The sequence below is a fragment of the Barbus barbus genome, assembly GCF_936440315.1.
Source record: "Barbus barbus genome assembly, chromosome: 41".
Classification (NCBI taxonomy): Eukaryota; Metazoa; Chordata; class Actinopteri; order Cypriniformes; family Cyprinidae; genus Barbus; species Barbus barbus.
Genome location: NC_136719.1, coordinates 5777031 through 5802095, shown reverse-complemented (window position 1 = coordinate 5802095; position 25065 = coordinate 5777031). Strand labels below are relative to the sequence as shown.

Genomic DNA, 25065 nt, shown 5'->3' with positions numbered 1-25065 from the left:
CTAGATCCATGAAGACTTTTTGGATGACTTCAGTTCTTTCGGATATTCCATGTTAAGTGCATATAAGAGGCCAAACAAATATGCAAATGCAGGTGGAAGATCTTTAATGTCCTCAAGCACAATGGCCTCCTCCAAGATTATGGCCATGTTGATTACAGTGGGCTGCGATGTAACAGCGGCAACATCATCTTCCACCACAGTCACAATTCCAATCTTTACACCTTTGGTGCAGCAGTTCACAGAATCCGTATCCTGGGAGAATAATGGATGGGAGGTAGCTATTAATGGAAGTGTAAATGTACATATAACAATAATAATTACTATTATTATTTAGAGGTGTAACGGTACGTGTATTCGCACATTCCAAATGGAAGTGATAATCCCTATGCCCTACTCCCTTCAAAAGGCAGAGTCCTTGGAGTGGGGACTTTTGGGTGAGCAGGGCACGTGCGTGCCCTTCCATTTAGAATTTGCCCGGTGAACCGTTCGGTACGAATACACGTATTATTGTTGTTGTTATTGTTTGTTGTGTAAATAAACTGAATACATGTAAAATATACAAAATATACAGGAAATAGGGTATGAAAATAGTAATTTACCAGGCATATCTTGAGCAAACTTGCTGACTTCTCAAGCAGGAAAAGTGGCAATCCCTCAAGAGCTGTTGTTTTACAATGTTTGGTAATGTCACTCACCTAAAAAAAACAAAACAAAAAACAAACAAAGATATATTTTCTTTATAAAATCTGCATATGTTCTTTCCCTAACTGCTCAACTGCTTTAGGAGATGAAAGTACAGTACACCCAAAAATGATTCTGTCATCTTTTACTCTAACCCATGTCAATCCAAACCCATATAACTCGCTCTGTTTTATGGAACACCAATGATTTTATATATATATATATATATATTAAAAAACAAAGTACTTACTGCTAATTTTATAGAAAAGCTGGATCGATCAAGCACGACGCCACTCGTCCTTCACGTTAGCACATTACCACACAAAAGTGCACGAAAACAGAAACACGCTGCAAAATAGATTAGGCCGTAAGTTTGAGAAGAGCACAACATTCATTATAAAATATGATTACTACATACCAGGCGTGACATCACCCCTCATCAGCATCAACTTTTTGAAATCTGCTTCATACAGCCAAAGTAGCTGAAGCATCAAAGTGCACATGCGTTCAAGGTTCAAACTGCGCACGCGCTAACAAGAAACGTTAGATTCAATGAAAACTTAAACTTAGTTATAGATCAACAAAATATTGCATGTTTTTAACATTTAAGCAACAAATTTGTTGAATCAACTTAGTATAATGCATGAACACTTCCAATGAAAATATCATAGTTTAATTTACTGTTTTATGTTTATTAGGAGGACTTTTTGAAAGGTGGCTTTTTTACAGTGCATCTATATCTTGGATGGAATGAGGGTGAGTAAATTTTCACCAAATGTAAATTTTTTGTAAACTATTTCTTTAAAAAAAAATTAACAGATAAATAAAAAGCACCTTATACTGTATTAGGTCAATATTCACCATGTTGGCTCATGTAACCAACAAAATCTTATAGAATATATATACAAATACTCCATATATTTGCATGTGCTGTGTGTGGCTGTAGCATTTTGGAAATGCTTATAAGTGTCCCGAGTTGCACTGAAGGCACAAACAAACTACAGTGACTCATTACAGTAAACACAGACAGCCTATACTGGCCTCAGCTCTATAGAGCATATAAAGATGCCATATTAAAACATTAAATGTCACTATATTTTACTTTTATAGATCATCACCTGCACCCTTCCCACATTTTTAGGGGGTGTTTGGCAGGTTTCAAAGCAACATCATGACATACGTTCAGTGTTGCAACAACATGAAACTCAGAGGGATCGGGGTGGTGTGTTGTGATGTAGCTATTTCTCCGAGCCCTGTCTCTCCCTCTGAGAATCTGGGTTAGAGAGACATGTGTCCTGACTTGACCGGGGTTTTACAGGCGGGGCCATTGTTGATGAGTAACTGGCAATAACCAGGACAATCGGCTGCTCTGTTGTTTGTACAGAGACACTATTGAGCCTGTCTCAAACACATACTCAACTATGTATTTATCCTGCTCTTGATCGACAGGGCATTTTATTATACTTCACTTTGGCCAAACAGCCAACTGAATATCAGTGTCTTTAGCTGAACCTGCCAGGCTTGTGCAGTGTCACCTACTGTACTAGAGTGCTAAGAAGTCTGAACATGTCCGCACATGATAGCTGCAATGTTTTCCAGTCGTTCTGATTACCTTGACTTTGTGTGTTTGAATGCAGACAATATTAGCTTGGCTTTTTATCACGCAATTGGGATTGTGAAAAACTGCTAAATTAAACACCCTTAATGATAGTGTTTGGTGGATGACGTTACAAGATGCCTCAAAACTAGGCATTGGAATTGACCATTCGCAAAGACCCGCCCTCCTTTGTTACTGTTGTTATGTCAAGCTCACGCCACACATATTCTCACGTAGTGAAAATTTCATCGCGGAGCAAAGAGGAAACTGACAACACGCCAATAGACAAGACAGAGTAAGGTTAATTTTGCCATGAAACAAAGTCTCAGCTTTAAAAATTTGTAATTTTTGTAAGAAAATGAACTATTTTGTAGCTCTTTAATGTGTCATGACTGATTGCTGGCACTGTGAACTGATCATCTCATCCTCTACTAGTTATAGCATGAAATAAACATGAATGAACATAAGAAGGTATCTTGTTTCAACCACGGAAAGATGTCAATACACTGTTCTTTAAGTTCAAGTCCACTGATGTTAGTCTACTCCTGTCTGGTTTATTTGTCGGACAAAAATGGCAGATTCGGTCAGAACACCTGTCAATCAAACTCCTAGCGAAGGATCAATTGTAAGAAAGTCACCACACAATCTTCTCTCTAATATCATTACAGCAAAAACAACGTAAATATCACTAAGGGATATGACACTTTTTTGTCTGAATCTGTTTATATATATATATATATATATATATATATATATATATATATATATATATTGTGGCGGGAGGAGCCAACGACAGACACAGTGGGCGTGGCGTCAAGCCTCGGAGAGGTTTTTATTAAACAAAATATTAAACTAAAGTGTCCAAAGGGGGAAAAGTGTCCAAAATAAACGGGGATCTGGTGTCCTCGTCGTGCTGCGGGGCTGTGCAGGAGGGCAGTGTTCAGGAGGGAAGGGTCCAGGGAAGGGGCGGAGTCCGGTGGCCGCACGCGCTCCCCTCTCGGGGCCGGGAGCAAGTGGCGGCGGCGTCTCTGGCGCGGCTTCGTCCATCTTCGGGATCCCGGCACTTCTGGGGGACTCGGCGGCTCGGCATCCTAGCCCGTCAGCCGCCTAACGGGTGCGGCAGTCCTCCTCGACGCTCCCTTCCTGGACCCACGAGGACACCAGCGTGCATGCACGGGAAGAGACCGGTCTCCCGAGGAGAGGCGCGCTCGGCGTTTAAACGGCGGCGGTGATGAGGCTCTACTCACGTCAGGTGCGCCTCATCACACGCCGCCAGCCCTGGCTGCTTCAGCGCCCCTCCTCTCACACACCCACTCCCGTCGGGAGCCTGGTGAAGGGCGGCGAATACGGGACGGGGTGGTGATGATAGACAGGGGGGAGGCAGCCGACTCGTCACATTCCCCCCCCCAAGAGACATCCCCGTCCTAGGGTCGCCGCCCACGCAGGAGTGCTACCTTCCTCAACCAGGCTCCAGCGGTCGGAGTGGGCGGGGCAGGGATTCCTCTCCGGGCAACGCTCCCTCTCGCACCGCGCCGGAACCGGGACAGAGAAACCGGGTATTAGTTGTCAGCCTCAACCAGCCACAGGGTAAATGACCAATAGAAAGAACGTCACTTACCCCTTCGGTGGCTGGGAGGCTGTCCCCGTCGTTCCTCTGTCCCCGTGCGGGTTCCACGGCTTTTTTTGCGAGCGAGAGGGGATGACGTCATCAGATGTTGCCCAACTGCGCTGTCTAGGCTCCGCCTGCCCGCATTCTCCACCACTGTGGCGGGAGGAGCCAACGACAGACACAGTGGGCGTGGCGTCAAGCCTCGGAGAGGTTTTTATTAAACAAAATATTAAACTAAAGTGTCCAAAGGGGGAAAAGTGTCCAAAATAAACGGGGATCTGGTGTCCTCGTCGTGCTGCGGGGCTGTGCAGGAGGGCAGTGTTCAGGAGGGAAGGGTCCAGGGAAGGGGCGGAGTCCGGTGGCCGCACGCGCTCCCCTCTCGGGGCCGGGAGCGAGTGGCGGCGGCGTCTCTGGCGCGGCTTCGTCCATCTTCGGGATCCCGGCACTTCTGGGGGACTCGGCGGCTCGGCATCCTAGCCCGTCAGCCGCCTAACGGGTGCGGCAGTCCTCCTCGACGCTCCCTTCCTGGACCCACGAGGACACCAGCGTGCATGCACGGGAAGAGACCGGTCTCCCGAGGAGAGGCGCGCTCGGCGTTTAAACGGCGGCGGTGATGAGGCTCTACTCACGTCAGGTGCGCCTCATCACACGCCGCCAGCCCTGGCTGCTTCAGCGCCCCTCCTCTCACACACCCACTCCCGTCGGGAGCCTGGTGAAGGGCGGCGAATACGGGACGGGGTGGTGATGATAGACAGGGGGGAGGCAGCCGACTCGTCACAATATAATTACACTGCTAATATTTTGTCTTTTGAATTTCTGTGATTTAATGCTGCACAAAACTCATTGACCCATGTTTAGCCCATTTACCTGTATTGTATGTCATTTGAGTTGTATTATTTTACCTTGAATATGTTTGTTCATGTTTTTCAGGATGGGGATGTTTGTCTTTTTGTAAAAACACAACCAAGTTTGATTAGACTGGCATCAACAACAATAAATGTGTAAAACATTTTCTCCATTTAACTCTGTTTGCTATGTTATGCTTGCTTTTAATTTTGTGGTAAGTTACATTTTATTGTTATCATTTAGCATTGTTTTCCCCCAACCAGAACAACTCTTATGAAAATCAACCATGGTTTTATTATACTAACAGTGTAGTAGGCCTAACCATGTTTTTTGACTTATTGATTACTATTTGAATAACCACAGTTTTACTACAAATACCATGGTTATTTACTTTGGTTGGTGTAGCAAAACCATAAATAAACCAAAAACCATAATTTATTTTATTTTATTTTTGTAGTACAACCACTGTTATTTTTCATAAGGGAACACCTGGCTTCCACTATTTACATTTCAAATCACATGTTCATAGAGGTTATTGTAGATTCATCAAGCTGGTAATGGTAATACACTTCCACCACACTCACTGAAAATAGTGAGGACCACTTCACTCTCTTAAGCACTCCAACAGAGCTTTCAGCGTGGCACTTAGGTCTACTTAGCAGCTTCATATTTCAAAAATATGTCAGGTGGACCAGAGCAGGAGGAGGCTGGAGGAAGTGGGCAATGAAAGAATTTGTGGTGGATATTTTTCTAGCCAGAGCTATGTTCCATTCAGAGGATCATGTTCCAACTTCAATATTTACGAATTAAGCTAAAATAGAAAGACATCTAAAGAGGCAAATGCATTAAGAAAACACAGGGAACGCCACTTCTTAAATATTCTCATTTGTCTAATTAAAATTTCCTATTTCCTATTTCCTTATTTGTCTATGTACATAAACTGGAGCTTTCGGACAGCACATGATGCCCCGTTTCTCTACTGTTTATGATGAATGGTTGAGCTCTCAACTTTGCATCAAACAGCCAGTAATGTAAATGTAATGTACATGAATATTTGGCCTTTGCATGCAATTTATTTCTTCAGAACAAGGTGTAAAAAAAAAACAGCGTTAGTTTGTGGACACGTTAGTTTGTGGACCAAAATGCTAATTCACTCCCTGACAGTAGGTGGCATATTCAGAAAAGCAGAAATACCCCCCCTTACTGCGATAAACAAAGCGCAAGACAATGACCTGATTGTCACAGAGAAGTCAAAAAGTATTTGCATTCAGCCGTTCATTTGAAGCATTTCAAACATCCGTTCACATTTTTGTATGATGCTGGTGTTTATCACACAACACCAAATACAAGAGTACACAGATAAGAGACAGACAACAGACTCTTCCTCTGCTATTCACCGCTAATTAAAATAATCGTTTCATGAGTGCCACCATGTTGTAGTTATATGTAACAGCAGTGTAAATCTTATTTACCTGGGTTTTTCGCAGTGCGATTGAAAAGATACTAAAACATCCATCTGTAAAAAATATTAATTGCATTTATAGCATGTGAATGCTTCTTGTACCAGACGCATTAACAGCTTGTCATTCAAATTAAAATGTTTATCTCACCACATTTTCTCACTAAACATTCGTCTTATTGTGTTTAGGTGCTGACAGCCCTGTAAACGCTTTGCATATGCAGTTGGTAGAAATCATTAACATAGTTTACAATTCAAAACCTTATATTTTGCCATCGAACATTTATAAATATTGCAGAAACGCAAGTCATTATATTGAAAAGCACCGGCCCCACTGAAAGTAACATGAACAATCTAGAAAAAAGGGAACTAGGTAAGTGTGACAAGAACTTGTTTTAAACAAGCTCTGCAGGTGGAGCCGAAGCATAAATGTGACAGTCAGCTGCTCAGAACTTCCATCAGTCATTTTGAGCAGCGCTCTGTTTTTTATGCAATGCTAACACCTGTGGAGTGCACCAAGCCAATGTCAACAGTTCAGGTTGGAAAGTGAGATGACTCCAGAGCCACAGACCCAAAACAAACATTCAGAAAAACAATCAGTTTAAAGGCATCACAGCCCATCCTGTACGAGCGTTTCCGGGCACATGCATTACACAGAACTCAGGAGCACAGACGCTTCTTTGAAAGCGCTTAGGTGCAGGTGGGCCAAGGGTCTTTTGAAAGGTATGCTTTACTGTACGGTAGTAACCGGACCCGGACAGGATCCTTCTTTTAGTTGACTAGATGGCATGTGCAGGAAACAGTAAGTGCCGAGGGAGGTGTACACCTCACACACATGAAAAGGTGCTCTGATCTGTCCCACAACAGGCACACAGGTTCTGACCTAGATTCCCCCCTATCCTGTAAAAAGCTGCTCTGCCAAGTAAGGCAGAGTGGGAAGGGCTGAGCCGTGGCACGTAGCTTTGCCCCATCTCTCTCTCTTTCTATTTCTCGCTCTCCCAAACATGGGAGGAGTGTAGCGTGGCCTTTTCAAACTCACACGGCTGGCAAGCAGACTGGCTTTTGGAAGCACGCAAAGCTGTTTTGAACTGCTGCCAAATGAGACAGCCTCTGCCGGCGCAGCTGAAACTTTTTACAGCCTCCCCTCACTTCGACAGGAAGAGACGCAGGGAGAAAATTTGTAGGAGAGGGGAAAAAAGAGCGAAATAAATCTTTGAAGCATCTGCAACTAAGGCACTGCATCAAGGATTTCCTTCTGTGCTTTCACGCTCCCCAACTTTGGCAAGGCGCCATTTGAAAAAAGATTTTTAAAAGAGATGGGTTTTTTTTTCTCTCTGGGAGGATTGAACGGGGAACGGATGTGCAAGGAACTGAAGAGTTCAGCGAGTTCAGTAAATGAGAAAAATGTAAATGCATCAATAACAAAGGAGCTGTGACGTCACGCGCTGTGCTGCCCAGGACACTGCCTGCGAGCAGACAGGACAAACATGGACTCATTTGACAAGATGCCATCTGTGTACTATAAAGCGTATTCCTGTTCTACATCAGAGCTTTCTGGCACAGGAAGAAGACCCTGCAACGAATGACACATTGCAGTCACTTCCTCTTTCATGGTAAGGACTTGAGGACCTGACAAACTTTTAGCGTTATGACTCCACTGAAAATTAGAGTAACTTTCTCAGAGCCTATTTGCATAGCGTTTCGCTACTTCTAACGAAACGACTGCATGCAAAGTGAAACTTGGCTGATGATGTTAAACACAAGGTGAGTCATTAAACCAACTGAATCAGTCAGGCAAATGAGATTATCTGAGTGAAGTGTCTTTCAAGACTCTTTGAGGAAGTACCACGGTCTGCTCATGTCATGTTAAAGAACATGCCGATAAAGAAATCCAAAATGCAGGCGGTGGCAGAACAGCCTCTGGATGTGTGTAATGATTATCGGGGACTATAAGTCGAAGACTCAAACTACCTGGGACAGATGCCAAATGCTGACAAAGGCAATCATTGCATTCCCAGGGTGAGCAAAATCAACTCTTCGTCCTCTCGCGCTTCTTTTGCGAGGGTTATTTATATTCCCCGAGAAACCACCGTAAGCATTGACTAATTGCTGAAGGGTTGGTCACATGCTTTGGCTAAAGGACATGAAAAATTGTGCAAGTATTAACCTGCTCTGGTGTTTCTCGCCTCTTCTTATGGGACACGTTCGGTTTTGTTTCCCTTGAATAATCCATTCTGAGCCCTTGTTTTCCAGACTGTGCACTTGGAGATACTGTAACAGGGAAATAGGGGTACAAGCTGACCCTCTTTCATTCCCGTAAAAAACAACTGTGTCACGTTTTGCGTGCTTGTTTGTCACGGACGGTAGCAATAACCGTACCTTTATGGGCACTTAGATTTTCTCCATGGCAAACCCTCTCATCTTGATCTCTGATTTGTTTTACTTTACTCAAATTCCCTTTCTTTCTCCACCTCCTCTCTCCCTCTCTCAGTTTCTGTCTTTCACTTCGCATCCTGTGCCAAAGTGGGCAGGGAGAAAGAGCTTGTGGTGAGGCGGGTGAAACGGAGGCCGCTGTATGTGCTCTTTCTTCAGCGACAACCCCGAGAAAGAGCATGTTTGGTGGTAGCACGTTTCTAGGTCTCTCTCCCTGAGATAGGCGTAGTATGTGCATGAGTCTACTCTTCTCGCCGCCATGACCCTGCCTTGTGTTCTTTGACGTTGAAGCCTCTAGTCTGCAGGTATTCCGTTTTTTTTCGCTTTTGTACTTTGTAATATCCCGTAGATTATTTTGTAACTTTTTAAGAAATTCTCATAAAGCATCATTGTCGATTCTTTCACCCAGCTGCTCTGGCTCTCTTGTTCACTGTTGTCTTACTCTTGTAAACGTGTCCATGCCTCGGATTGCGCCATTTCTACTACACTAAACGACTTTCAGACGAAATAATTGTTGATGCACATTTGAGAAATGTTTTTAGGCTCGAAGCTATTTAAAAAAATATCTTATTGTTCATATTTTCAAAAGTTATTCTCACATTGAGGTATGCGCTCCTTCAGATAGCATGCATGTTCCTTTAGTTTTGGGTCGTTTTATGCAATTGATTTTGGGGTTTGCGTTTGTTTAGGGATTTGAATGATTTTCAACATACAAATAGTGTTTTGCTTAATGTTTTTGCAGGGAAATTAACTCAGTGCTGTGTTTGGATAGGATGCTAGTGTTTCGAGGATGGCCTATTATTTCCCCTGAAGTCGAAAATATGTTGTACATCCCTCACATTGTCTTTTATTTTTGTTGAATAGATTACGGTCAGTTTTGTATTATATATTTCTGTGAAAAGAAAGTGCCAGTGAGGAATCAGCTGTGGTAGAAAGAGTACATTTAAGAAAGCTTCGACTTAGTTCATCTTGCAGCTTGAGAGCATTGTTTGGCATTGGTAGATACGAAAAAATCAAAAACGTATTTTTATATTCAGCAGGTATTCTTTTGAAATGTAGGCTTGTCCTGTTTTTATTCGAATGCTTTGTTTCTTCCTGTTGCATCTGCATTGCAAAGTACACGAATGCCAAAGGAAACAGAATAGAGCTAGTTTGGGAAAGAAAATAATAAAATGCAACAGATTAGGATCTAAATGAATAAAGTTTAAGGTTTGTTTAATATAAAACGATTAAAGACTACATTTTAGTTATTGATCGTGATGTTAGAAGGTGGTGACTATCCATCAATCCAGCTATTATGTTAATATTCTATGCCTTTTTGTCAAACTCATAGTAAATTCCTTTAAAATGGGATGAGCAATCAACGAGATCTAATTCTTTAAAAAAGAAAACGTGACATCTTTTTTTTATTACGAGGCTATTACTTGGACCAAATTACACCAATTGACCACTGACATAAAAAATGCATCAATGAATCTGATTTAAATCTCTGTGAAAAATTACAAAGAAAAGCTCTCAAGATGGCGTCGACATGCCACGTGTTTGTGTACTACTGTACTAAGTGTATTTTACTTGAAGGGATTTTGAATACAGTCTCTTTCAAATAACAGCAAACTTTTTAAACAAATCTTTATTTAACAGCAGATCGTCTCTCCATATGCAATTAATTATGGAAAAGCGAGACATAGAAAAATGATGCTGTTAGGTTAAAACAACACATGATGTGCTGATGTTTGATGATTTAGCTATAGAGCAAGGATTTTTCTTGGGTAATATTCTTTTTTTGTGCTTTATTACTCGTCAGCAGAAGGAAAGAGGGCAGGTAATTTGTTGCTTTTTAAGGTAGAACCGAGAGACTCACCAAAGAGGCACAAAAGTTTGCATATACATGTTTATTTTGTTCAGAGAGAGATGGCTACAGGAAAAAAGTGGAGTGAGGGAGGGAGGAAAGGAGAGCATTTCCTCCACCCCCTGTTCTCCTCAGATGAACTTATCATGTAGCGTCATATTTTCTCTCTCTCCCTCTTTTTTTCCCTTTCCCATACAGCTCCGCTCCCTCCTACATTTACTGTAGCTGACAATCAGATGCACTCTGGGCTCCGACCCCACATTAGCAAACAGGAAGTTTCAAAACATACACAGTTTAACCCTAAAAATACTTCGATTTCACTGCATACACAATCAAATCTACAACCTCTTGCTGGAATAGACAGAATACAACACCAGTTTTGTAATCTCTGAGTATTTTGACTTCAAATTGAAAGTTTGATTTGGATGAAGTGTTTAGAATGAAAGCAGAAAATTCACTGCAGGTGAGAAAACATGCAGAAAATGCACAGACACGCAGCATATGCTCGGAGCCTATTAGTTACACGGCCCCAGATGGGGGCAGAGATCTAAGTCTAATCTGCAAGGTCTTTGTCTAAACAAGGCAAGGCAGAATCCTTATCGTCGAGTTTCGATGAGTAACAGCAGGCTCTCCGGAGACCTCGTGACAGAGTCAACCAAGGTCAAGCCAAGCCCAACTTCCTGTTTTTTGGGGACCTCTATTTTTGCTTTAAGGGCGTTTCTCTCTGGTATAGGTTGATGACAGCAGAATGATTAATGCCATTTTCAAAGAGTTCCAGCTTTCTATGGCTTAACTCTTTTAAGCAACTTAGGAGTAATGTAACAGGTATAGTAACTGGAACAGGAAGAAAAGTGTTGTTAAATGTAGTTCAGGGAAACTGTACAATGATTCACACAAATGAAAAATATGTTTAATTTGAACAATCTTGTACAACAGTTGAGGCTAATATGATGGTAATATGATAGAACTCACCAATGGTGAGAATGCTGATCTGCAGCTGTGCAAACAAAAGATTACAGATGAGATAGCGACAGTTACTATTAATAGTAAAAACTAAACATCTATTGTTTGCTCATACCGTGTCTCATATTTTCCTCGTTCATGAGACATGATTTTCGGTTATACGGATGCCAAAGGGATTTTCAAGGGGGAAGCTCCCCTCCTACATTAAATTATTGCTTCACAAAGGCATTGTCTCAAGTTCCGTAATTTTTTTTTTTCAATTGTGGCCTCCTATACTCTTCCTCTGCCAACATCCCCCACCCTTCAATGCTCTACCCACCACCCTCTTCTCCGTTCATTGAAATTCAGCCTGGCATACAGGCACTGCCCCTTTCTTGGCACCAGACTCAGGGACTCGGCGACAGAAAGGAGGGGAGAGAATTAAAATGAAAACAAGAATATGTACCAATTTCTCAATCGCTGAGCTTGTGCCAAACAGTCAACCGGTTTCGGTGGATCTAATGCGAGGTTATCGATAGCCATTTTTGGTGTACGATTTCAGCAATTATTGTAAGCACATATGGTCTTGGCAACCATAATGCAGTGGGAGGCGTTCAGCAGGCTAATTGATTTGCCTGTTTACCTCCTGCGATTGGACGGTCACAAGGGCTAACGGCTGTGTCCTTTGATCGCTAGGTAAGATAGAAGGCCTTTTGTTGATCTGATTTGATTTGTTTACCTCTTTTCTGATTTGTAAAACCCTCAGACAGGAAAGTAAGATGATCCTTTGTGGCTATACAATGCTTGGTATATGATTTTGCCAAGAGGTGGCACGGCATAGGAGATGAGTAAACAAATGCAGGCAATTAAAAATGGCAGCCATTTATCGAGGGCTTTAGCTGTCTCTGGGTATATTTTTAAGGTTAAATGTCCGTTTAATAGCAGTTTTTTCATGTATCACAGGGTGTGATATTAATCAAAGATTATTTTAAGCTTTGTGATGTTTTTCATATGTTAGAGACACAGGCTCTGTCCAAAACCTAGTGAGCTGTCTACGTAGGGAGCATTTTAAGTCATCATAGGTGCACTCCTGATGTGAAGGCTGTTCCAAAAGGTAAGATACTTTACTTCAGCCAGATTCTGAACATTGTAATGCATTGCATGAGTCCTTCAATGAGAAGCCAATCCCAGAATGCATTGCAAGTTTAACAATTTTTCAAAGATTGATGCCATTATATAAGAAAACGTCTTTAAAAAATCCATCTAAATTATTTTTTTTACTCCGTATTGAAGTGTGTATTTTAAAGTGTAGTAGTTTTAGCTTAGCCAAATGCTAACTCTAGACTCGACTGAAATCAATCTTCAGTCGAGTTTGTGCCTTCCACAGTCTTCTAAATCAGTTACTTATAATACTGCTTATGTAGGCAGAAGATTGCAAGGCAGTACACTAGGTTTGGAAAAAATAACATTTAGTCGGCAGAGGGCAACTGTACACACTCTTTTAATTCAGATTAAGATGCTTAATACATATTACAGTGTGAAGTCTTACAAAAATGCTTGCTGTTACAGTTATTAACTTATTTGGTTATGAATCTGGCTCCCATATTTAGGCTATACGATAAAGATGATTTAAAATGAATAAGCATGTTGGCTTATTAACATAAGGACACTAATGCCTGCAATGCTATGAAGTATTACATGCAGATTTGTAAGTGCTAAATTATGTTAACATTATGACTTTGTGTTGCAAGCCTGCATGCATTCAGATTAAGAGGCTTGCTTTTAAAATTCAAACATACATAAACATTTTAACATTCTAAAACTAATCAATAACCTAATTTGAATACCATTATTAAATATAACCTAGTTTTTAATAGGCGTTGTCAGCGTTAAGCTAAGACAATTTTTGGCATGCCATTTTAGTAGCAGTGTTGTTTATTATATATATGTCATCTACTTAAGTGTACAATTTAGCAGGCAGTTAAAGTCACATTTCAGTCGATTAGTGGAAATACTGTTAGGCTGTGGTGATTATCATATTCATTGTTTTTTGTCATTAGCATTTAGCTCTTATCATTCTCTATCTTAGTCCTTTAGTGCCATGCAGAACAATGAAGTGTATTTTTCATAAATATTTCACTTTTTTGGGCTCATTAATACAAACTATTTCCTGAAGTCATTGAATAAAGTGTTGGAAGATATATCTAACTAATAGTCATCAAAAGAGCATTTAAATATTTCTGAAATTCTATTTTATGGTATTTTATGATTCCATTTTCAATTCCACCCACGCTGTCTACACTGAAAGCAACAGATAATCTCTAAATAATCTCTTAAATACCCATGTTGTAAAAATCAGGGCATTTGTGTCTAATTTGCATTAGCATTAGCATTACATATTTTTAAAACACGACTAAAGAGGTCATTTACATATGAAAAAAATCTAAGCTGCACTAAAATGGGCCTAAATACCTGGCAAAGCACCAAAAGCACTGGTTAGTCCCCATCAACGTGATTACTGCATATAGGGGAACAGAAGGGCAGACTAGTTCCGCATGTAATCTAAAAATGATCCAAATGCCACATCTGTCAGACCATATTAGCATATTTTCCTCTTTCACGGGTGAGGCATTAAATGTCATCCTCAACTAAAGAAGCAGCTCTAGAATAGCCGGTACATCTAACATGCTAAATGCTAATAACAACATTTTTTCTTTGATTACATCGCAATTGCATGTCGTAATAATTGCATGTACTGATGGTGTTTGTAAAAAATGCACAACCTAATGAACTGCACACCTGCACTGATAAGAGATAGTTAAGCGTGTTTTGTTGCACAGCTTCTGACCTGACCTTTACCGAAAAGTTAGCAAATCCAAGTTGGCACAGCAAAGTCATGTCATGCCATCTCTCAGCTTCTGTCTCCTCCTTTGTGATCCAGCAGACTGCGTCTCGTGCCAAAACTTTTCAATCAATGTCCCCCCAAATGGGCCAGAAAGAGCATGTGTATGCTAATTAGCTAAGAGGACTTTTGTATGTTAACAAATTGCCCAAAGTCAATGTCTGGAAGAGATTTGCATGTTTATTTATGCAAAACAGACATGTTCCACCTCTCAACACCACACAATAACTGCTCTTTATTGCTATTTTGCAAATGTTTTGTATGTCTCCTTTTGGAAGTTTCTGTTGGATGTTCAAGAATGAGTAGCCTGCAGGAACTTGGGTTGTAAAGCTACAACATTCACAAAATAAGAAACTGATTTAGCTGGATGCTAATATGTTAGAGTGCTGATGTTCAGAGATGTTTAGCTTCGTCACGTATGCTAGCATGCTAATGGGCATCCAGAAGCAGATGACTTTCACAGCATATCTATTCGTTTTGTTGTGTGTGAAAGAACGCTATTGACTCGAGGATGAATCTAGGCTTTCTTGTGGTTGTACTGATGCCAGCCATCCTTCAGTGCGTTGAGAGGGAGACCCTTGCTCTTGCAAACAGCCTCTGAGAACAGTGAACGCGTGAATGGGTTTTTCAGGCACACCTCGCAGAGGTTGCAAGGAATGCACAGCACTCGCACCCTAAAATGGCCGAAATGACGCCATTTTGTTTTCCCTCTATTTTGCTGTGAGGAATATCCGAATCAGCTTTGTTAAAGCTACAGGAGACAGCTGAGGAAGCCATGTTTTACATCGTCTGTTTACTTCAGAAGCGTAGCTTACGCAATGTTGTCTTGTTGGAATGAGCTCAGTTTTTGGCAAAACGGGCGCGAATTCCTGGCGAAGGATCAAGACTTTTTTTCTTCATGATCCAATGCCAGCCTCGCTAGAATGAGTGAGTAATTTCTTTGGCTTTCAAAATTAGCGCTTCCCTTTTAGCCTGCATCCTGGTTCGACTCCTCACAGTTCTCCAGTCTTTTTCGTGTTTGATTGTTTTTCCGACTCAAATAAGCGCCGCTGACTCGAGTCTGGAGAACACACATGCCAAGCTTTCATCTACTGTTGTTATTCTGCAACTACATAGAAATAAGCAGCTCTGTGATCTATGACAGAGTTGTTCAGATGGTGTGAATATGACTGAGGTAAGACCGATGATGCCTTAACATACAGTGGCGCCAGTTTGAACTATTTTTGACATCTTGATTTAGAAAATAAAATATTAAACCAAGTGGCATCGCAAACAAATGCTGCACAAGCTGTTCTCATAACTAACTTCACTTGAAGTAACTTTTAACCAGCTGGTGTCAAGCTGACTTCAGTGGCTGTGTGAATTCGGTTCTCCTCAAGTTCTGTATGGTGTCCTAGCAGAATAAGAGGTGTTCACAATCACACTTAAATAATCCACTAATGCTGGACAACCACAAAGTATTCAGCTATTTCTTATCTTCATTTTAAATAGTATATATTTTTTCTATTTTTATATTAAAACATGGTGCAAATCTTAAGTCAAATTAAATGAAATTTAAAATAAAATAATAAATATTTAATATATATTATTAGTGCTGTTAAATGATTAATCGCGATTAATCGCATCCAAAATAAAAGTTTGTGTTTACATAATATATGTATGTGTACTGTGCTTATTTACACAAACATACAGTATATATTTAGAAAATATTTACATGCATATACATTTATATTATATGTATACATTAATATATTTATATTTTATATTATATATAAATATATTTAATATATAAACATAACATATTTTTCTTAAATATATACATGCATGTGTTTGTATTTATACATACATAATAAATATACACAGCACATATACATATATTATGTAAACAAAAACGTTTATTTTGGATGTGATTAATCGCGATTAATCGTTTGACAACACTAATATATATATATATATATATATATATATATATATATATATATATATATATATTTATTTATTTATGTGGTAAAAAAGTGTTTTAATTATGTAAAGTAATTTAGAGTCCACTCTTGTCGAATTTGTACCCTTGTAAAACAAAAATTACACTTTAGCATACTTATATAAAGAGTATGTTTTACAGTAATAATATACTTTAAAAGTAAATCTTTAAGTGTGAACTGAATGTAATGATTTTATACACTTAATATGTTATTTACAATTAAATTAATACAAATTATAGTTTAAATTTATATTAAACACAATTAATTAAACTTAAGGGTGTTTTGACTTAGGTAGGACTTCACTACATTTTTATTTGTAATTTCATAAATTAGCATATAATTCAGTTTTATTTTAAAATGCACTTTTAAGTTTTCAAGTACACTACACGTGTACGTTCAATATAATCAAGCACATGTTTTTTTTTCACTTGGGTAAATGTACTTGTACACATTAAAACACTTGCTCAAACTGTTCAGTGGAGTCTAGCGACAACAAAGTTTGACTGTATGGTGGTGCTAACCAGCGTCTTTCTCTCCGCAGGAATCCAGCGGTCTGCTTTCTGACTGGTTGACATCTGTTCTGCTGTCCTTGGGGCTGAGGTAGTAGATTGAATAGTTGTGGAGCTCTGCACTCTCTCACTGAGATAACTATACAATCTACTGTCTTTCCTAAGGCGACAGCCAAATCATCCACAAACAAGTGTCTGCATTCATCCAATGAGGTGCGAAGGATATTCGCTCATGTAACAGAAGCAAAACAGGTTGGGATTGACGTGTCATGTTGACTTCATACATATAAGCGTGTCAGGCGATGAGGTCGCCCTTTGGTGTCTTGACAGGGTGAGGTAGTAGGTTGTATAGTTTGGTGGGAGGGATCAAACCCTGCTCAGGTGATAACTATACAGTCTATTGCCTTCCTTGTTGTGCCAACTAACTGCTAGCTAGTGGAAAATCCCTGCAGTTTAAATATTTCTTAAACTTTACAGCCTGCTTCACACCACATGAACTATGTATGTGAACACAGAAACGTGCTTATTCCATCACCCATGTTTACAATATTTACACTGTCTGCATAAACCGAAACAAATACACTGTAGTCGCCACAAAATATGTTGAAATGCCATATAAACTTATTTATTGACTGTATTTGTGGTACAGACTTTTACAAGCAGCAAAATAAACATGTTCTATTCAGTAAATCTGACTGAATCAAGATGAGTTAAGCAGTTTATCTGCACTTAATGCTTTTTGGTTGTGTTCTGCGTAGATTAATACATATTTGGATGTAAAAGCTCATGTAAATTACACTACGATTTAAAAGATTTGGGGAGAGTATGTTTTTTTTATGAATTTCAGCAAAGATGCATTTAAACGATCAAATGGACAGTAAAGATTTGTATAGTGTTACAAATGATTTATATTACATAAATGCTGTAAATTTCACAATCAGTTACAAAGAAATGGCAAGTAACACACTCTATTAAAAGTGCAATTTTGTATATAATAGAAAGATTATAAAACGTACTCCAATAATCTCTGTTTTATTTGCAACTTCGAAAAATCCTTTCTTTTTTTTGATAATTGATGATAAGAAGAAATATTTCTTGCACAGCAAACCAGCATATTAAAATGATTTCTGAAGGATCATGTGAACTTGAAGACTAGAGTAATGATACTGAGAATCCAGCTTTGAATCACAGGAATATATATATATATATTTTTTAATATTTTTTGATCAAATAAATTCATACTATGAAAAAAAAAATCCAACTAGCCTCACGTTGAACAGTAATTTAATGATGATCAAGCTTGTCATTTTCTCACTCCACTAAACATTTGATAGGTTATGGTCATTAATTTAAAGAAATATTTTTGCTGTATATTGCAGCAGCAGAAAAGTTGCAAGTTTGAAAGAACAATGAGACTCTTACGGCTTTGTGTGTATTGTGAAACAGGTCTAACTCTTTACCTAACAAGCTTGAACAACATCCATGCCTCCCCTGCCAGCATAACATGCTGATCTAGTATTACATATGAAGAGAAAAATCAGATTAAAAGAGGTTTACGGAGCTCAGATTTATGGCTTAATCAATAATTTAGCTTTTCTGTTGGCTTATGATCAAACAGGATTTTCACACATCATAACAGGAAATTCAGTTTCAATCAGACAATGCATGTGGCCTTGTTCAGTGAATGAAAAATAAATACAGAACTGCACAGTAAATATGATTTTGTACTATGAATAAAATAGTTTTGTTCAACTATCTTTTGCCTTTTTGATTTTATTTTCATTTTTAAGTTGATTTTGAGCAGTTTAAGAGTTATCTTGTAGAAAGACAGTCTTGCTCGTCAGAAGTTAGAGGTAAAACAGGTTATGCTGCATGTATTAAAATCATATAGAACAAACACATTGGTAGTATTTTGCAGGCAAGTAGTTTAATGTGCTTTTGCGTAAAGTATCAGAGCTTTAGAACCATTTATAATTTTGTGAACATGATATTAGCCAAGAAAGTATAACTTGTGAGAGGATACTTTGATATTTACAGTAAGCCTTTCAAAGTGTATAGCTGCATGCATGCCTAAAAACAAAGTATGACTAGCTAAAGTCTGGAAACAAACTGAAAAAAGTGACTTTTAACTATATTACATGTTAATATATAACATTGCTTACAAAACACAATATATGCATAGCCTAATACATATTATCGAACAATGACATGTCAATATTTTGAAGATAATTCCAGCTAAACTCTTTAGTCAACACGCTCTAATAAGGTTAGTCAAATACTATATTTGAAAGCCTGTCCTCTTAAACATCCATTTAGTTTTTCTGCAAAGTTTTTTGCTAACAAATGTAACTGTGCACAAATATTAACATGTGAACAAAACTTGTCCAGTCGGACTTTGGTCTAAAGCCCTGCGTGTTACAGCCTTTATCTGAACACATGAACCATGTCAACAAATTAAAGTGGCATCCAGTGACACAAACCACACCATCACATGTTAAAAAGGAATAAAGTGAAACTCTCGGCAATCAAATAGCTGAGAATATTATAAAAGTAACTATAAGCTAACTCAGTTATAACGGTTGTATTAGCTCTTTTTTTGTCTTTTCCGTTATAAGGTAGTCAGCCTTATTTGAGTTTATAAATCAACAAATTGTAAAAACATTGTAAAATAAAAATAAAAATACTGTTAAATTTACTTTAAATTAAATTCTTTGCAGTAATCTCCAGTTACTGTTTTACACCACAACTTATACGATTTTACAGTTTTTACTTATATAAAACAATATTTTATTGTGAAAGTGCATCTATTGTATGTGAAATATGGATTTTCTCATAATTGTTAAGGTCATACTCTGTCATAGTCATATTTTGCCACCAAAATACACACACACACACACACACACACACACGGTACGATAAAGTAACCTGCTTTGTCATATTTGATACACAATTGGAAAGTGCATAACATTCTAATGTAGTCTGTGTGGAAGCATCGTATGATTCTCGGTAACTAAATTTTAAATTTTAAAATTTGACGGTTAGTTTTACTGTTTTACATGTTAATTATCATTAAAACTGAATTTGATTATTGCTGTAATGTATGGTGTAATTCACACTCGAAGCCAGAAGGCGCAGGCTCATATAACTCATAGACGTTATCACAGTATCAATATAATGTATCTTTTGCCTCATTAATAAGAAGCCTCATCAGTTTGCATAAGTTGTTTCAAACATTCAGTGGCGTTTATGTTGTTAGTAATGCTTCAAGACGAACACTTACTGGACTGAAGCAATTTAGGTTTACTTGATAATCCAGACATCATTTTTTAGAAAAATCAAGTTGTATCATTTATGATCTGTCAGGATTTTGAGGAACGTTCATTGTTCATCTCTCAATCATCATTGCATTGCATGTTTTACCCTCCACTGTAAAAATCTTACTAAGACATATTATTGGGAGATATAGACTGATATTTCTTTGCATTTTATATAAGTAGTCTGCTATACTTTTTCAAAGATCTCATTTATTTACATTAGCCTATGAGCAATCAGCATTTTCCCTTAATTTCTTACTATGTAAATATCAGCAACTGCACTATTTGGGCCTTAATGTGTTCTTACACTATATCATACTGAATGAACCATAAAAGCTTGATGTATCAAATATGATTCAATTTTTCTGACTATTATTTTGCAGATTATTATTATTTCATACTATGATTTCACTTTACAGAGTTAACAGGTCTTCACTTAGGTAGCATGTCTGCTCTTTCTCTGTTAGCAGTTTACAGTGTCATTGTAAAAGCTTGTGGCGTCCTCTAGTGTTCATGCAGCTTTACAGCTCCTGAAGACTGAAGCTTTTCAGTGACATTGTTGGATATTGTAGGATATCTCCAATATACTGTCACACAAAGATCTACTCAGAATTGTATATACCGTAAAATTATAATTGTAGTTTATCTAGAGTCATACGCCAGTGTTGGAGGGAAATGTAGTTTGATGGCCAGTATTCGGTTCTCCAGGCTGGGATCTCCACGAGGAACTTGAGAAGTCTCCTTGTCCTCTCCAGCACAGTACATACCGTCTCCAGATCTCCAGGTAAGCCTCCCTGATCTTTGCGATACGGAGGGCGTAGACCACAGGGTTCACCGCTGAGTTGGCGTGAGAGAGGAGTATTCCTGCGTAGAAAGCGATCTGGGGGACGCCTTGAGGACCCATTGAAAGCAATACACAATTCATGACATGCAGAGGCATCCAACATGCTGCAAACAGCAGGAGAACCAGAGCCAGAGAACATGCCAGCCTCTTCTCCTTGATTAGAAAAGCCCTTAGTTTCGATTCAGCAGGTGCTGAAGTCTGGTCTTCCCTACGGAGGCGTTTGCGCAGACTGTAGAAGACCAGAGCGTAAAGAAGAGTCATGGCTGCTAATGGGAGTAGGATGCAGCCCAGGTAGTTGAAGTAGACCATATAGGGCAGTGAGATGACAGCTAAGAAGGTGCAGTTTATATGGGAAGAGTTAAGGAGCAGGGAGGACTGGGAATCGCCGTTATGCCAACCAAAGAGAGGGGTGAAACCCAGCAGACAAGATATCAACCAACACAGGACCACTGCAATCCAGGAACGCTGCTCAGTGGCGATCTCCTTATACCTGCAATCACAGATCATGTCGACTGCTAATTAAATGTAGGCCTACTTTTCAGTGTGCAATGACCTTCAATATACAAATAATACACTTGAGAATATACTTAAGTGTGAATATAATGTGTTCAGCCACATAGTTTAAATTTATATTAAAATGCAATTAGCTCAACTTTAGAGCACTGGTTTGACCCACTTAATTATGACATCTTTATAATTTCATAATGATTTATTTTGTCTTTTATATACACTTTGATGCATTCCTATTGAAACTTGTATGTCATGTATTTAAATATATTTGTAATTCCACAATTGTTATGAATTTAGCCTATTTAATATAGTTTAATTGTAATATAATATCTAATAACACACTACTATTAAAATTAGAATCAAGTATACTTTACATTTGCTTTAGTATGTTAGTTAATATTAAAATAAGTGTCCTTCTTTAAAATAGAATGTAGTGTGTAGAAACTTTCATCTTCTGTAAAGCTGCTTTGCAATGTTGTGTATCCTGAAAAGTGCACTGCATAGTAGTAAAGGTGGACTTTCTTTAAGTACACTTTTTAAGATTTAAACTACACTATAAGCACACATTCAAGTGCATTTTTACACATTCGTATCTGGTAGTAAGCTACAAACAATATTTATTTAATAAATGAATAATGATTTTTCAAAAGTTTTAAATCATGACATTTGACGTTTCGCTACATTAATACCTGCGCTGTGTTTCCCAAAAGCATCGGAAGCCTAAATCTATCGTAGATATACTAGTTCCAATGGGTCTACGATAAGCTTACAATGATTTTGGGAAACGCAGCCCAGGCCTGCTATCTGATTCTTTGTTTTGGTTTGTCAATTATTATGTGATTTTCATTGAGCTCTGGATGTGGGAAAAGCATCTGTTACATGTCAGTTGGGAATACAGTCAACAAGTGGCATATTGTTTAGATAAATGCAGTAAGTGTGAGAACACTATTTATGGGGCCTAAAATAAAAACAGGACACGAACTCTAAAAGACCAGTGTGAGTCATGAAAACTAGAAACTGAGAAATTAAAATTTTACTATTAAAAATTTACATGATTTTAATGAGAAACATTTGCAGTCAATACACCGACATGAAGGACATGGCAATTTTGTCATGAAATTATATTGCTGTGGTGTAATTTTGTGACCATGACATTATATTTCGGGGATGATTTTCATGATCATTATCAGATACATTGGGAGTGAGAACAGGTTGGCTTATTTAATTGATGTAATTAATATATTTCAATATGATAATTAATATTTGTGACCCTGGACCACAAAACCAATCATAAGTAGCACGGTTATATTTGTAGTAATAGCCAACACTGTATGAGTCAAAATGATTGATTTTTATTTTGTGCCAAAAATCATTAGGATATTAAGTAAATATCATGTTCCACGAAGATATTTTGTAAATTTCCAACTGTAAATATCAAAACTTAATTTTTGATTAGTAATATGCATTGCAAAAAACTTCATTTGGACAACTTTAAAGGTGATTTTCTCAATATTTAGAGTTTTTTTGCACCCTCAGATTCCAGATTTTCAAATAGTTGTATATCAGCCAAATATTGTCCAGTCCTAACAAACCATACATCAATGGAAAACTTATTTATTCAGCTGATGAAAACTCATTTATTTCAGATGATGTATAAATACCAATTTATTTATTTTTTTTACTGGTTTTATGGTCCAAGGTCACATATTTAAATCCAAGCAGTGATCTTAGTCTTAATGTTATGGCTTGCTTTTATATGTAATCGGCTGAAACAATTTTCATTCAAAGATTGCAAGTAAATTGCTAGTAATTGCTACCAATTATTCATGCTCGCATCTGTAGCCTATTTCATCAACTAATGTAAATGTAAATTGTAAAACTAATTACAAAGAAGCAGCAAGCAACACATTGAATTAATTTAATAAAATGAAATAGTGTTTTCTGAATTTTTCAATTTTTTATTTACATATTTTCTTACATATTTTTTTTTATGTTGCTATAAGCTGTTACCTGAGAGGTATTGAGACCCGCAGGTATCGGTCCACAGCAATAGCCAGGAGGGACAGCACAGACGCTTGGGTCAGCACCAGCACCACACAGCTGACCGCCAGACAGGCCTGGAACGGGATTTCAACCCACCCGTCCACCAGCACAGCCAAGGGCACTGCCACCGCCCCCACCAAGAAATCAGCCACAGCCAGAGACGCCACGAAACAGAAGGTAGGCTGACGGAAGGTCTGCCTCAAACACACGGCCCAAACCACCAGCATGTTCCCCAGGCAGCATGCCATGGCGATGACCAGCTCCAGAGAGGTGTAGATCAGCCAGGCCATGAGGAGAAACCAATACGAGCAAACAGAACACAGTCTCAGTCAAGTATGAAGAAGCCTGTGACCATCTGGTCTGCACTCCTCCACACACACACACACACACCCCTGATCTTCAGTATGCATCTCTGGGGGTCTCATTTCCACTCATAAGTCTTCTGAATAGACAATATTATTCACAGTCACATCTGTATTTCATCAACTAATTCCATTTGCAGGCGAATCGAATAATGATGTTAAATTCCAAGTCACAATCAAAATGATGCAAAGCTTGCTGCTCATATTAGTTCTAGCACACGTACAACCTCACAGGTGCTTGAACATCGTCTTCAGCTGCTACAATACTAGAATACTGCCAAGAATACTGTGCCTACTATTTTTTTATTTTTTTCAAATGGAATATATTCTGCATTGTGCAACAAGAAATATTTCATAGAATAGTATTCTACATTGCTGTCACAAGACCTCATCACATGCATGTTTAATGCAATTTTTAATGCAACTGTAAATACATACAGTGGGAAAAAACTTCTGGTTGAGTACCATCTGTAAGTTCTCATCCACTGAGTGTCAGATTTGGAGTATGCGCATAAACTGCGGCCATGTGTTCCATGCAGTTTCACAACCAACATGCCAGAGAACAGGTGATTGTCTTGTGTTTGATGCATGTGTTTGCCAAATATACTTGCAAAAATGCACTTTTTTATGTAACATTAGTGATCTGGTTCATAGTGCAAACTCAGCAACTGAATTACAATTGAAGAAAATATAGAGATGGTCAGATAGAGATGGTTTCCAAAACAGACATAGCTCACAAATTGTTGTCAGTGGCAGTTTGTCTACAGACAAGCAGACAAGACAAAAACAAACAAACATATTCACAGAGGTCGTATAATTCCAGTAATCACTTCATGCACAAAGCCAAAACCTCCATCATGTAGTTATTTGCTATTATTAGGACATCTCTCCCTCCATCTGCTGGACAGTGTTCATAAATGCATCATGTTCATAAATGGTTTGTTCATCTATGAAAAACAGGGGGCAATGCTGTGTTTGTGTATTCATCAGCCAAAGGCAAAAAAAAAACTAAATAAATTAGCAATTAAATAAATAAAACCTGTATGCTTTTCTTAGTTTTTACAGTTTTTGTTAGTCAAATATTTTGTCTTTTGATATTTTGTTTTATATTCTGTAAATGTTTCACCTGTTAATGTTAATGATAAATTCCAAAATGATGAATGATGATTTTGGATTTTGAATG

The 25065-nt window shown here is 38.4% G+C and overlaps 1 protein-coding gene across 1 annotated transcript; it reads right to left on the bottom strand.

Moving 5' to 3' along the window:
• LOC306860492 (adenosine receptor A1-like) lies at nt 1-23810 on the bottom strand (the record flags this gene model as incomplete). The annotated part of the gene is made up of 3 exons (XM_079402227.1): nt 1-252; nt 20782-21457; nt 23488-23810. The coding sequence occupies 3 exons, from the start codon at nt 23808-23810 to the stop codon at nt 1-3; spliced, it is 1251 nt and encodes a 416-aa protein (XP_079258353.1).
• Between the last annotated feature and the right edge of the window lie 1255 nt (nt 23811-25065).